Source organism: Oryx dammah, unplaced genomic scaffold (assembly GCF_014754425.2).
Source record: "Oryx dammah isolate SB20612 unplaced genomic scaffold, SCBI_Odam_1.1 HiC_scaffold_7, whole genome shotgun sequence".
NCBI classification, from domain to species: domain Eukaryota; kingdom Metazoa; phylum Chordata; class Mammalia; order Artiodactyla; family Bovidae; genus Oryx; species Oryx dammah.
The window spans coordinates 32,779,577-32,794,355 of record NW_024070191.1 but is presented as its reverse complement, the minus strand read 5'-3'; the positions used below and the strand labels follow the sequence as shown (position 1 = coordinate 32,794,355).

The 14,779-nt window shown below is 46.8% G+C and overlaps 1 protein-coding gene across 2 annotated transcripts in view; it reads right to left on the bottom strand.

Annotated features, from left to right (window-relative positions):
- Window positions 1-49: 49 nt before the first annotated feature.
- The window catches only part of PLEKHA2 (pleckstrin homology domain containing A2), a 65,124-nt gene continuing 50,394 nt past the window's right edge, over window positions 50-14,779 (bottom strand). For both annotated transcript variants that reach the window (XM_040242979.1, XM_040242980.1), the window contains exons 10-12: window positions 10,695-10,758; window positions 4,350-4,427; window positions 50-3,913 (exon numbers count right to left, since the gene is read on the bottom strand). In XM_040242979.1, the coding sequence (XP_040098913.1) occupies window positions 3,551-3,913; window positions 4,350-4,427; window positions 10,695-10,758 (505 nt within the window). In that variant the 3' untranslated portion in view covers window positions 50-3,550. The remainder of the gene's footprint in view (window positions 3,914-4,349; window positions 4,428-10,694; window positions 10,759-14,779) is intronic.

Here is a 14,779-nt window from a genome sequence, read left to right as displayed (position 1 = left end):
ATTACCCACCCACGGACAGACGGTCAGTGTTAGGAAAACATGCACCATATTTCAGTATTTCACGTGGTTTTATTACAAAACAAGCAACAAAACAGTTTTAGAAAATTATTTTTGCTACATACCAATTAAGAGATCACATAAAATGAGAAGCATAAGAGTTTCCATGCACTCAGCTCAGCCTGCAAGTCAGTGCATTTCAGCTGAAACAGACTGGTTCAAAACACAGGCTCATACCACACCTTCTGGAACAGCGGGTAAGGGGTCAAACAGTATGGTTTTTGGCCAAATATTCGCTTTATTCAAACTCTACCAGGCATGAGTGACTGTAATTCACTACTGCAGGCAATAACACAGAGAGAAAAAGGGAGTAAGGGAAAAGAAAGTGATGGCTGGCAGAAACTATTTTTGACATGTTGGAAGCTCATAAACAAAGCTAATTTGGGAAACTCAATTTCCAAAATGCTAGTTACTACCTCTTTATGTCTATCTGGTTAACAGTGAAAACAAACATATCAAATCTCACAGTTCAGCTACTGAATCTGCCACTTATGTATTGGATCCTTTTAGTCCATATCAGACCACAATTACATTGTAGGGGAGGGGAGGTAAGAAAAACCAAAAAACTACCTTCTGCTTCAAGTGAGCTATGAAATTGGACTCTTTGGGAGCCCAGCATTCTATTCAGAAACTGATGTGTGCCTCTTCTGTTTTCACAACATCTTAGTAGGACTGTCATCTCACAGAATGCAAAAGGCCAAACTACGTTCGCCAGCCATCAGCCATCAGCTCATTTGCTCTGAGCTAGCAAATCCTTAACTTTCAAGAACTTGAAACTGTTAGACACACTGGGTGAAGACCAAGTCTAAAGTCTTATGCAAAACAGCAACTCAGAAAATGCTTTTATCCCATATACACAAAAAAATGCAGTACCTTTTTTGGTTCCTTTTTTAAAGAAACAAGACTTATTCCAGAGCCTATGCACTTAACTACTAACTGATCCTGCATCCCTGCCCTGCTTTTCCCATTTGGTTCCACTTTTCACACTTCAAACACTTTGGTCATATATGCACCATCTTTGGCTCACACGTGTAGTGACGTTAAAAGGTATGATGTGAAATTAACCAGAGGCTAAGAAACAATGGACACAAAAGGAATTCTAAAATAAGATTTGGCAATGAGTGTGCCTCTAGGCTTCACTGAAGATAATTATATTTATCTGGTGTTGGAGCTACATTAACAACATTCTAACTTGGAATTCCCAAGTATCTGCCAACTAGAATCCTTGTTTTCCCTCTATCATGGTCATACAATCTGGATTTATAAGTATGTTTAATTTAATACATTCTCAAAACAGCTCTTACTGAGTAAGAAACAGATCAGCTTACTGTAATGGCCAATTAATTCAGCAGTAGTAATCTAGCAGAGCGCTTATTGAAAAGAGAGGAAGAAATTGGTAGATTTTCACATCTGACACACCAAGAGATGACATATTTCCATGAGTCAGGGAATGTATAAGAGATCTCAAAAGTTCCTAATTTATTTTTATAGTTCCGTATCTCTGTGCACTTTCTTTGACCTAGCCAAAGAATTTTCTTGCGGGAACTTTGAAGATGAAACCTGAGACAAAGAACTTGAAGAGTTGGGAATGGCTTCTTGAAATCAGGCGACTTGAAATATGTTGCCGCCTGATTACTCATAAATAAATAATCCCCAAACAAGGGATTTTTCAGACAAAAGTATACAAGAGGCTGCAGAATAAAGAAAAGAGAAAGAGAGTAAAATTCAAGGTAGATTTCCTTTTTCAAACCAGGACCAGGGGGCCAAACAATTTAAGTGAAGCTTATCTCTAAAGCAGTTCAGTCAAGAAAAGTTCACAGCCTGAGAAGGAAACTACCCTGCCTGAAAGAAACAGATTTTCCTCAAGCCACTAAGGATTTTCTGACCACATGTTTTTTGCTGCCATTGGATATGAACATCAGGAGGGGAAGGGAAGGACTTAGGTAAAAATGCTTATCTTAGTCTCCTGATCTATTTGTTAAGTTTTAATTTAAAGACAAAAATTAACTGATCTAGCTGATGCAAAGTTATAGACAGAAATGAGTCAAATTCCCTCCCTTGAGGGAACCCTGGTAGCAGTTCACCACATAAGCTGGACAGACAAGATTCTTCTAGGGATCTGGAAATAGTATCTCTTGACAAATGGACGAAGGTACATCCTAAAATACAGGATGGGAAATACAATCTATGCTCGTCTACCTGGGAAACCTCTAGCCAGCAATGCAGAGCCTCTAAATCAATGTTTCTATGTACAGTTTCTATTTTTGTTAAAAATATAAATATCTCTCAAGGCTATCTTTGTTATCTCCTCGGTGTTAAGCACACAGAACCTCATCAGACAATGAGGTATCATCATGCAAGTACAGACACAAGGCATCATCCAAAAGGCGACACAGAGAACAGAAAGAAATCAATTCTGCCAGGTATACCATGTAAAACACTGAAAACTAGACTAGTATCAGCCCATGAAAGAAGAGTTGAGAGGCAAGGACCCGAGATAATCTGTCTTTGCTAAAAGAGACTTTTTCCTCTGTCAGGAAAACATGAATCAAAACATTTTAGCTGGGTGAACTAAACTCTGTCTCTTCCTGGCACCTGCTTTACAGCAACTCTCAAACTCTAAGATAGAGATCTGATGGATCACACAAGTAAATTACCATACACTCAACAACCTTCCACACATTTCAGTTAACACCATATCAAGGGCAATGTCTGTTTCGTTCTCAACACCGAACACTGATAAGCCCATCCTAAGGGTCTGACACAGAAATGGGGCGGGGAGGTCTGTCTTTCATGGTGGCAGTATTCGGGGTCAAAGAACATCTCAAAGAGAACAGAGTAATCCTCAAAACTGGCTGATCCACTCAGGTTGAATTATTTCCCCATACCTTCAAAAGGCCCCTATTTCTTCCTTATGGCGGTCCCCTGGAGGGGGGGTGGAAATCTCCCTGGTTGACATTGGGGGCCTCCCACAAGCCCCCAGATTTTAACACCGTCCCTTAGAATGTATCCTGACCAAGCTGGAGCCTGGGTCCCCCGCCCCCTAACCACCACTGCCCCCTCTACCCTTTCAGTTGGGTTAGTTACCACTCTCCCACTTCAAGTCAAACTTCCGCCAATGTATAAGAATAGGATAAGACCAGATGACTGGCCTCAAGGTTCTGTGCCTGGCCTGAAAACAAAGGGAAGAAGCTAAGACAAAGACAAGGAACTAAAAATTGGTTAGGAATGAAACTGGACTTCCAACCTCCGCTCACCAGGTGGACTGTGGAAGAGTCGAGCAAGAGGCACACTGAGCAAGCCTACAGGTCTAACCTAGTGACCTTCCCAAATGAAAAACACTGCATTCATTTTCTTTAAAAAGTCAGCTGGATTCCCACTCCACAGGGATGCGAGTGCTGGGAAGGTGTCTGATTGTCCTGCATCAGATGGAGACACTGAGTCACGGCCCCTTGCCTGAGCCCACCCTCTCCCTCCCAGGCACCGCGCCTCATCACACATCAGAGGTCCGTATATTTTCGTCATCGAGGTTGAACACAAATGGCTTCTCCTTGGGGTGCTGGGGTTCCGATCGGTGTCTTATCCGGGAGCTGGGCAGCACCCCAGACGTACTGCTCTCCCCAAGTCGAGGCGTGAACAAAGAGTCCTCAGCAGTCTCTTCGGTGGGAAGCAGCTTTTCCCCGGCCTGGGGGACGGGTGTCCAGGGCTGCCAGGAGGAGGCCAGGGAGGGGGCTTTGCAGAGGGTCTTTCTCTCCTCCCCGGGCGCTCGCCCTCTGCACAAGATAGAGTTGGGCCCCCCTGAGAGGCTGGAGCTTCCGGGGCGGGTCAAAGAAATGGACCGAGAAAAGGACATCTCCTGTGGAAAATAAAAGAGGGAGGGGGAAAAAAAGAAAAGTAAAAGGTTTCCTGACAATATTCGTTCCAAAGGCCCAAGAAGAGGCCCTCCACCCAGGATCACCTCCTCACAGGCCCAGAGATACATGTCTACAGAGATCAACTATGTCCAGCGGCAGCATTCACTCCGCAGGTGTCAAGGACTGCCTGGCAGGGAGATGTGTAGGACACATCAGAAGCCCTAGTTCTCTATCCAACTCTACCTCACCTCCTCCAATGACTGAACAGAAATAAAAATTTGTACCCAGATCAGTGGAAAGAGAAAAACAAACAAGACAGCTTGGAGCTTCTGCTGCATCTGGGCTCCGGGCTGCTTGCCTATGTCACCAAAACCTGCCCACTCGGGACAACTCATCGCAAGGCTGACAGTGACTGTGAGCAGGAAGGAAGTGACTTACTCTGGGGTGGCACTTGAGGGCCTGGACAGCTGCCCCGATCTCCTTAATCCAGCTGTGCATGTCTTCCGGACTGTCCGCCTGCAAAACACCCAAGGCACTTACAGAACCACGAACGGCACTGTGACTTCAGCTTTCATGTCTGTAACTCAATTTTAAATTCAGAAAACCACATCATTGGAGCGGGAGGGGATCTCAGAGATCATCCAAGTGGCTTTCAGACCTCTGAGGATATCTGTTTTCCCCCAGCAAAGTTGTCTCTGTCACCTTATTAATAAAGTGGACAGTGGTCGTGAGAGAGGGAGAGCTTAGAGGTGAAATCCCTCACCCCCTGTGGAACAAGATCAACCTGGCCTCACCTCCTGTTTCACAGAAAAGTAAAATGAGGTTCAGAAAACCAGAGCCCAAAGTTTAGGGCTGGTTTTGATTCCACTCCCCAGATACCCAAAGCAGTCATCTTTCTGTTTTACTATAGCTATCAGAACAAACAATTCCACTTCCAGCTCCAGTCCCACTGAAACCAAATACTCTGTAAAATCTCCCAGAGAGGCAGCTTCTCTAGGAACAGGGCCTCTCTCAAAAAGCAAACGATCTGGGTCTGTCCTGAGTCCCACCCAGGCCTCCACAGTTGCTAGACTTGCAGCACTTGGCTCACCAATGTGTACCGCACTGCTGAGCCCTTAGAAAGTTCTTGCCCTGGGAATTCCCTGGTGGTCCAGTGGTTAGGACTCCACACTTCCACTGCTGAGGGTGAGGGTTCAATCCCTGGTTGGGGAATTGAGATCCTGCAAAATGCTCAGTGTAGCCCAAGGACTCCCCCCGAGAAATACCAAGCAACGCCAGAAGAGGGCAGCAGCGGCTCTGTGAAGAAAGGAGAGTCCCAAGCTGCGACACAGCAGGTTAGAGCCCCAGGAATTCTCAGTGCCTTCCCGCTTTACCAGGTTGAGCTCAAGTGATCCCGGCAAACGTTTACTGAGGCCTTACCCAGTGTGGCACATGGCATCAGGTATCGGGCACAGAGTTGGGACCAAGACTGAAGGCCTGACATCCAGAAACTTATATTTGTTCACCTCTCTGTCTCCCTGCACTTTCCTCGGGTAGAGTCACCCCAAATTACCAGTGTGCACTTGCGTGCCTGGGCACACGTGAGTGCAATCACAGGCTGGCCCTGCAAAAGTTTCCACATACACCCCTCACTCTCCCCACCCCCTAAAAGGTTTCTTTCTCTTTGCATTACACACCAAGGTAATACACAACTAATTTTTTTTAAACCCTCAAACTTGCCCGCCTACCCCTTCCTGTCACGCCAAACCAACCCTCCCTGGTTAGATGTGTGCAGGACGTTTACAAGGGGAGCAGTTTCACACCCCAGCGCGCTGGGCCAAAGAGAGGCAGCAAGGGCGCCCCAGTGGAAGGACTTTCTCATGCAAATCCACCTGCTCTCTCTTTCCCCAGGACTTTTCCCAGTTACTGGACAACCAGAAAAAGAAACCCATCCCAAGTCCAAAAAGAGAACCAGGACACAGTCTCCAAGATTCTTCCAGAAGGCATTTTACGTACAGCAGGGCTAGCTGACTTGTTCCACAAGTAGAACTACTAGGAAAAATTAGATGAACTCATTTAGCCAAAGCAGTTTGAAAGTGCCTGATACACAGAAAGGGCTTCATATTAATTATCGCTGTTGTTATTATTATTATATGAGGGACTCAAATGAAGCCTTAAATTCCAATATTATAAATATATTTCGTGCCTTTCTCCCCTACAACTTTTTTTTTCCATTTTCTTCATATTCAAACTGCATATAATTCTAAAGGGATCAAACTGTTGGGATCAAATAAGATAACGTACTTTTTCTTAATATGCTTATTTATCAACTCCATAAAATGGTTTACAGACGGGAAGCTGACCAGGTCTTCACTGCCTACCTGTTTTCTGTGGTATTCTTTTCAGCCTTCCTAAGGACTTCTGTACATATTTCTATATTTCTTGAAGTCTCTCAGATTCCTTGGATTGTTTGAAAAGATATTGATCATTATTTCTATTATAAATAATGTTATTCATAAATGCTCATCTCTATTTCTATAGTTTGGACATTTAAAGTAAAATTGTCTTATATTTCAACTCGCCTTTGAGATATTGCTTTTCTCTGGATAAACATTATTCTAGTGCTTAAAATATTTTTCAAATAAAAAGGCAGATATTGATCCCACATGAGAAGAAATAGGATATTATGTTATTGAGCTCACAGTTAAAATCTCTATTAGTAGTTTTAAGAACTGGACTCCACGGGCGACAGAAATTCAGTGAAACCTCCAAAACTATATGTGAAGATTACAGTATATGTGTATATCTATCTTTTATGGAAAGACTGTGCTTAGCTTTCATCAGAAACTCAAAAATATCTTAAAACCACATCACAAAGGTAGTTTCATGAACCAGAGGTAAAAACCAGAGCTGAAATCCACCCACCCTACGGTGAATTACTAAGATACTGAAAAAAAAAGGCTGAAGAAACTCAGCAGAACAAGAAGGGAAGTGCCAACCTTATACCTTCACCTCTTACGGGTCTGCTTAAAGGTGTGCTATGCTTCTGGTGCTTGGTTCAAAAGAAAAAGTGGGGTTTCTGTCCTTGAGGGCAGTTTTTGAGGTGAGAGGAACAAAGGGTATTAAATGAATCACTGCAGACTGTGGTTTTTATTGCAGTCCGATGAGCTTTGATTGAGGATGTGCTATCAGCGTCATAACAGATGCAACGGTTTTAAGCACTGAATTCTAACAAGTCATCAATAAAAGGCTTCTAGAACCTCCTTCGGTGGTCCAGTGGTTTCCACTGCAGGGGGCACAGGTTCAATCCCCAGGTCAGGGACCTAAGATCCTCATGCCACAGTCAAAAATAAAAAATAAGAGACTTCCAATATATATTACTGGTTACTTCTGTTGCAACTGCCCAGAATTTTTAGGCAGCCCCTTCTTAATTCTATTCCCAACCTCTGCAGCCCTCCTTTCCAACAGCTAATCACCCCTACCCTCTCCCCAGGAGCAAATCCCACCTTCAGATACAGCCCTGCCACGAATGATCCATTCAAAGGGCAAAACTGACCACAATTCATCTGAGAGATTAAAATATCCCCTTTTCCCAAATACATGTCTCTGCGGGGCCAGATTTTCTTCACACTCTTCTATCAAAACAACATATGGCCCCAGACTGAATGCAGAAGCAGATCTGAGAACCCTGCTGTCTTCCAATAAGCCAGCCATTAAAGAGATTTGCAAAAATACAAAAAAAAAAAAAATGAAGCTACTCCTGTTGCTCCTCTGTTTTAGAAACAGAGTTATTTTTCATGAAATGTTACTTGTGATAACATAAATGAGTATACCGTGGTTGTTTTTAAATGAATAAATACATATTCTTAAAGAGTTTCAATCTCTACTCTTCTCCAACTTTCTGAGTCTGCTGCTATACCCAGATTTGCCCAGTCCCTCATTTATTTATTCAGGGCCATGTGAGGGTTCTTTTACCCTAGAAATGTGACAGCAGATGGAAAAGGAGGACAGAAGTGATGATAAGGTTCTGGTTAACTGCAGACACTCTTGCCAACGACGCAGTGTCTTCTGAACACTTTTTGCGGCGTTCATGTTTCCCAAGTCACTATCTCCACCCAAAGCTCCGTCCTAGACCCTCACCTGGCATCATCGTTCACCTGGCATGTTTACTCAGCACCACCACCGTGTCAGGCACCATCCATCTGGGGCTGTCCTAACAGGTCACCTTGGACATCAAGGCTTCCCTTTGCCCTTGACAGCCCCTCCTTCCGTGTGTCCGTCCTCCGTGGTGACGGCTGCCATCAGTCGCCCTGAGGCTCCAGCTAGACATCTGGGCAGGGTCTTCACCTCCCGTCTCTCCCTTCATCCCACATCCAATCAACTTTAAAGTCCTGGAAAGGACTCTTCTTCACCCATCCGATATCAGGCTTCCTTATCCCTCACTGAAACCATGACAATAAATAGCCTCCCAACTGCTCTGCTGGCTCCTGTCTTATCCTTTTCTTAACTGTCCCCTACACTGCCAAGCCACTACACCGCACCAGCCAGGACATTCATTGCCAGGGTCCCATCGAAGTGGCCAGGATCAAGGACTACCATCTCCCCTTTACAAATGAGGAAAACAAGGCTCTGAAACTTACGCCATTGTGCAAATGGGATTTTTAAGAGGCAGATCTGATTGGGTCACTGCCCCAGCTTAACCTGCAAGGGCCTAACCCCCAGGATAAAATACAGCTTTTTAACAAGGACCCTCTATATCAGCTTTCCAACACCTGAGCCTCTTTCACCTCTAGGCATTTTTTTTTCACATGCTGCTTGCTCTTCCCTCTCCCTGGGCCAATACTTTGGCCACTTGATGCAAACAGCCAACTCATTAGAAAAGACCCTGATGCTGGGAAACATTGAGGGCAGGAGGAGAAGGGGACAACAGAGGATGAGATGATTAGATACTTTCACCGACTCAATGGATATGGAACTTGAGCAGGCTCCAGGAGATAGTGGAGGACAGGGAAGCCTGGCGTGCTGCAGTCCATGGGGTCACAGAGAGTCAGGCATGACTTAGCGACTGAACAACTCTCTGGGCCACTTTTCCTCCATCTTCCTTCAGGAAACTTCCCTTAACTCCCTGAGACTAGGGGAGGTACCCTTCTTAGGAGTTCCCATAGCAACCACTACTTACTCTAAGGGCAGCCCTTCTCAGACTTTCTTGCCCCCCGACCCCACCTCCATGAATGAGGTTGCTTCATACTTTAACACATGTAGGTTCTTTGGTCATATTCTGCATGCCATACTGGGATCACCCAACCGTCTAAATTACTTTTTTAATTTGCATATATTTAGTTAATACTCTGGGCTGTAAAATTTGATTTCACACATCTGCCACTACAGTATCATACAGAACCGTTGCCTGCGTGCCAAGTCGCTTCAGTCGCGGCCGACTCTTTGCGACTCCTATGGACTGTGGCCTGCCAACCTCCTCTGTCCATGGGAATTCTCCAGGCAAGAATACTGGAGTGGGTTTCCATGCCCTCCTCCAGGGGTCTTACTGACCCAGGGATCGAACCCCTGTCTCTTATGTCTCCTGCACTGGCAGATGGGTGCTCTTTACCACTGGCACCACCACGGAAGCCCGTGGAATAGTTACACTGCCCTAAAAGGTCACCTGTGTTCATCTCCCCAACACGCTGACCCCCACCTCATCACACTGTTCTAATTGCCGGTTTTCTGGACTGTCTCCCTCTCTGGCTCAGGATCTGTTGAACGTCGGGTTCCCCAGGACGAGGCAACGCCCTGCACTCTGAGAAGAATCTACAAATATCTGTCAAATCCAGGAACTGGAAGTTCTTGTACCTACAGCTCAGACTTTGGCCCCGAACAGCACGGAGGCTCTCGAAGGCCCCAGCACTTTCCAGGGCTCTTCCCGGGTGTTCATCTGAATAAATGGAACCCACAGATGCCTCCGGCTGCCAACAGGTCTGCTGGGCTCAGCCAGGGAACCGGCTCAGAGGGCGCAGCTGCTCACGAAATGGCTGAGAGGCAACCTCTCGAAAGGAAGGGCATTTAGTGGGGAGCATGCAGGGAGCCCTGAGAAACTGTGCGGGGAGGCCCCAGATTTCAACCAACACACCCCACAGCAGCCCTGGCACTAGAAAGGCAGCATCATTGCAAGGTGGGGGAGTCATGGGGCATGCCGTCTGTGGACTGACCGCTAGGCGGGCCAGGGTGGGGACTAGGCCTTGAAAGTCTAGGCCGCGCTAGAGGCTGGAAATCTGCCTTTCCAGCTCCCATGATCTGAGGAGGAGCTGGGAGAACTCCAAAGCCGTGGGCGGAGGGGAGACGCTTCTGAGAGCTGAACGGTCGGCGCCCACACAATGGCTTTCTCTGTGCAGCTGGCTATGCACCTGGTCCCCGCACAGGGCCCTCTGTGCTTTGGTCCTTCCGCACGCAGCTCCGTCCACACACAGACGGGGCTTATAAATACCCTCCAAGGGAGAAGCGAAACCACTGACCAGTTCTCCTTTTCTCTGCTTAGCTGGCGCCCGGCAGCTGAGAGCAGCTGGTACAAGCTCACAGTCCCCAGTGAGATGGCTCGGGCCACTCTTATTATTTTATGGTTGGGAAGCTTGGGGCAAACATCCTGTTTAGAATGAAATGGGACCCGGTCTGACTATTGGGGGCCTAAATTTACCGCCGAGAAATTTCGAACAAAATAAAAGAAAGCAGAGGGAAAGGTAGGCCTGCAAGTATACTCGCCACAGAGAAGTAAAGTCCCCGTCTTCTCGGGGTGGGGGAGGAGCTTTTTACCTGCACGTAGAAGGTCCTGGAGCTGGTTATTATTTCAAACAGGTTGTCCCTCATCAGCAGATCGCTAGACAGAGAGAGGGAAAGAAAGTTACCAGGTATGCTGGTCACCCAATGGGGACCTGATTCAAGCTAAGACAGGTACGTGTGCCGCCTACCGCAAACAGGGGGTTCACAGGCCCTTCCTCCTGCAGCCCCGCCTCAGAAAGCATTGCCATGTCTCCTTCAGCTTCACTTCCTGGAGGATCTCCAGTGGTTTAACCACCCCCATGGACACCCCCTCCCCAATACACACCACCATCAGTTCTCACAAGACACAGCTCCTTTGCTTCTAAGACCTCTTGCCTCATATGCGCCACACCCCCACACTGCCTACAGTTGTGTTTCTTTAGTGGCCAAGATGTATCAAGTGCTTTGTGAGAGGTACCATTTTGAGGGGTTTTATTTTAGGGTCAAGTAGTGAAAGTCTTATTGGATACAAACACACACATGTAAACACACAAGCTGTTATATATCCATTATATCTACATTAAATATATATATTATATACATATATTTAATTGTATGTATTATAGAGAGATAACAGACATACAATAGTATATTCATAAAAAAGAGCAGTAAATTTGTTTCCGGTGTACAACATGATTCGATATTTGGATATACTGCAAACGATCACTGTCTAGGCAACACTCACCACACTACATAGTTAAAATTTGTTTTCTTGTGGTAAGATGATAACTTTTAAGATCAACTCTTTTAGCAACGTTCAAATACAGTACCCTTAACCATAGTCACCATGCTATATACTCCATTCCCAGGACTTATTTATTTTATAACTGGAGGTTTGTACCACTCAACTCCCTCCACCCATTTTGGTTACCCCCAACCATCCACCTCTGGTAACCACCAATCTGTTATTTGTGCTTTTTAAAAAATCTTTTGACCGAGCCATATGGCATGTGGGACATTGGTTCCCCAGCTAGGATCAAACTCATGCCCCCTGCGTTGGCGGTTCAGAGTGTTAACCACTGGACCACACGGAAATCCCTGTCTTTGTGTTTTGAGATGCGCTATTTCATCCAGTCTTCACCACCATTCAATGAGGCAGTAAGACTTTCCCCACTGGGGAAACCCGGGCTCAAAGAGGTTCTGTGACTGGTCCACGGCACCGAAGTAAATAAATGGCAGAGTCAGGATTTGAATCCAGGTTTGATTCCAGAGTCTACACTCTTAATTACTCCACCACCAGGCCTCTCCTAAGGGACCCAAATCTCTCATTTCCAAAGTCTTTCTCCATCCACACAGCAACTATATCCGTTTCACCAAATCCTAGCTCTCAGAAGGGGGCTAGATGTGAAGGAGGAGAAAGGGAAGGAGAGTGTGGACCACTAAAAGGTGCTTCAAACTGGGGGTGAGGTTTGTAAGAGGGCTTTGACTTCTGCAAGGAAAAAGGCTAGAAGTAGCTGATGCTTAGCCACAAGCCTCCAAATGGTTGAAATGATTTCCAGGGTGAAACGCCTGCCTGGTGTATCCAGTCTCTGGGGGAACATACAGGAGCAGGAGATCCACCTCCTTCCCCATAAAAGAACATTAAAAAGCAAAACTATAGAGTCAGACGCTGAAGTGTGTGTTACATGCCAAGAGTTAGAATGATTCCAAGAAAGGATTCACTGCAGGTGGACGTCCCTGGCGGTCCAGCGGTTAAGACTGCACTTCCACTACAGGGCATACGGATTCATTCCCTGGTCTGGATGCTAAGATCCCACATGCTGAGTGGCACGGCCAAAAATATTTTTTTTAATGTAAGAAAGAAAAGACAGGACTGATCACAGACAGGGCTGGCTTCAGGAATCAGGGCCTCGAAGGAAATGGCAGATGTGTGGCCAGTGACAGGGGCATGTGGGCAAAAGAGAAGCATGAGATTAAAGACCCCCAGGGGAGGGTACAGCTATGGGGTGGGGGTGCGGGGGTCAGATAGACTTAGGGCCTGATCCTGACTCCACTGGGAAATGGTATTTTAGGAATATGTTTAAAACTTTGTGAGCCTTTGCACTCCAGCCGTACAATGGAAATCAGAAGCCCGTCTCTATCAAGCTTATCACCACAAAGATCAGTTGTAAGTTATACACGGCATCTGGTGCAACGAGAAAGCCACATGGTGCTCATCTGAAATGCATGCCATTAGCTACTGTCGTCCCTTTCTGAGTATCTGAGAGGAGATGGCACTTCCTTCTGGCTAAAGTGGTTTAACCTTTCAAACTATTCATGCACATACATACAGTCATGTAATCAACTGCTGGGGAGGAAAAAGCAAAACCGGGAGGAAATCCCCACCCGTTTTGCATCCATTTCTCAGGCTGCATGAAGCCTTTTGTGCTCAGTTGCTTCAGTCATGTCCGACTCTTTGCAACCACATAGACTGTAAAGCCCGCCAGGCTCCTCTGTCAATGGGATTCTCCAGGCAAATATACTGGAGTTGGTTGCCATTTCCTTCACCTATGAAGCCTTTTAATTCAATTCAATTCAACAAACATTAACTGACTACCCAGATGCCCAGAATCCCCTTGACTGGGCTAGGCAGAAGCCTAGTCTCACAGGCCTGGAACCTGCAGAGTCTGGGAGCTTCCTTCCCCAGGGATCTGCCCGTCTCTCAGTTCTCTTTCCCACAGGTCAGTCTGACTCTGCCGGTGAGCGGCTCAGGTGAAATGTGAAGCACTCTCAGGACCGAACATTATCTGGGTTCTCTAAGTCACCCCAGCCCGCCTGTTGACCTGCACAGGCCTCCAGGGGTGGGAACAAGTCCCATCTCTCCTCCACCCATGGTCAGCTCCAGAGCTACGCTTCTGGAACTTCCATCTGTAGCTGCTCTCACAAGTGATAATCTGTCGGTGGGAACTTTCCTTATCTTCTAAACTCTGCAACTGCTGTTTGCAAGGCTCACGACAGTCCCCGCTTCCATGGGCCACAGCGCACCTCGCTTTCATGCAAGACCCTCCCACGCCTTCATGTGAGAACAGTCAGCCTGCTGTCAACAGCTCCCCTGCTGACACGGGCTCTGCACGCACAGTCCGTGGGAGGGAGATACAGGAAACTGCCCCTGCAGACTGCTGACGGAGGGCCAAGCGAGGACCGCCCGGTGCCCAGATGCCCCCAGGTCTCTAAAGCTTGGCTCCAAAGGCACCGGTATGGGTGCCGGATATGGGAGAGCCATTGAGTGGGCCCCAGGTCCCAAATTCGTCCTGCCCTCCGTGGCCCTGGAAAGGTAACCATTTCCTGGTGGAAAGAAGAACATCTTAAAAAATACTTCTTCCTGCCCGACAGCATTGCCGTGAATCAGCCCTATGTTACGAAGACATCGGGGGACCTCCCTGGCGGCTCAGTGATAAAGAATCTGCCTGCCAATGCAGGAGACGACCCCTGATCTGGAAAGATCCCACATGTTGCGGAGCAACTAAGCCCGTGCGCCGTAACGAGTGAGCCTGTGCTCTGGAGCCCAGGAACCAGAACTACTTAGCCCAGGAGCCTAATTACTGAAGCCTGCATGTGTACAGCCTGTGCTCCACAACAACAGAAGCCACCAGAATGAAAACCGGTGTGTGCTCCACAACTACAGGGTAGCCCGTGCTGGCCACGACTAGAGAAAAGCCCACACACAGCAATAAAGACCCAGCACGGCCAAAAGTAAATTTTTTTTTTTTTTTTAAAGAAGGTATCAGGGACTTTGTCAAAAGGAAGAGAAGAGAAAAGGCACAACAATTCAGGTCAGAGGCACTGGTACAAACAAGGCTCTGAGCAGATGTGCTAAAAAGTGAGTGACTAAGGGTACAGTGGCCCCCTCCCCTGAAGGTCAGTCCTCCTGGGCAATGAGCATCCGACACCTGAGAAGGACCTCTCTCTCCTCTGTTCCATATTCTTTCTTTTCCTCCATGAGAACAGTGTTACACAGGCTTATCTGAGGAGTGAGAGTAAAGGGCTGAGAAGTGGGCAGGTTGGCCCAGTGCACCATCTTGCCGCTGTGACCACCTGGATGGAGACAGGCAGCCACAGATGTCAGGGAGACGAAGTCTTCCTGCTCTTAAAGGCAGGCT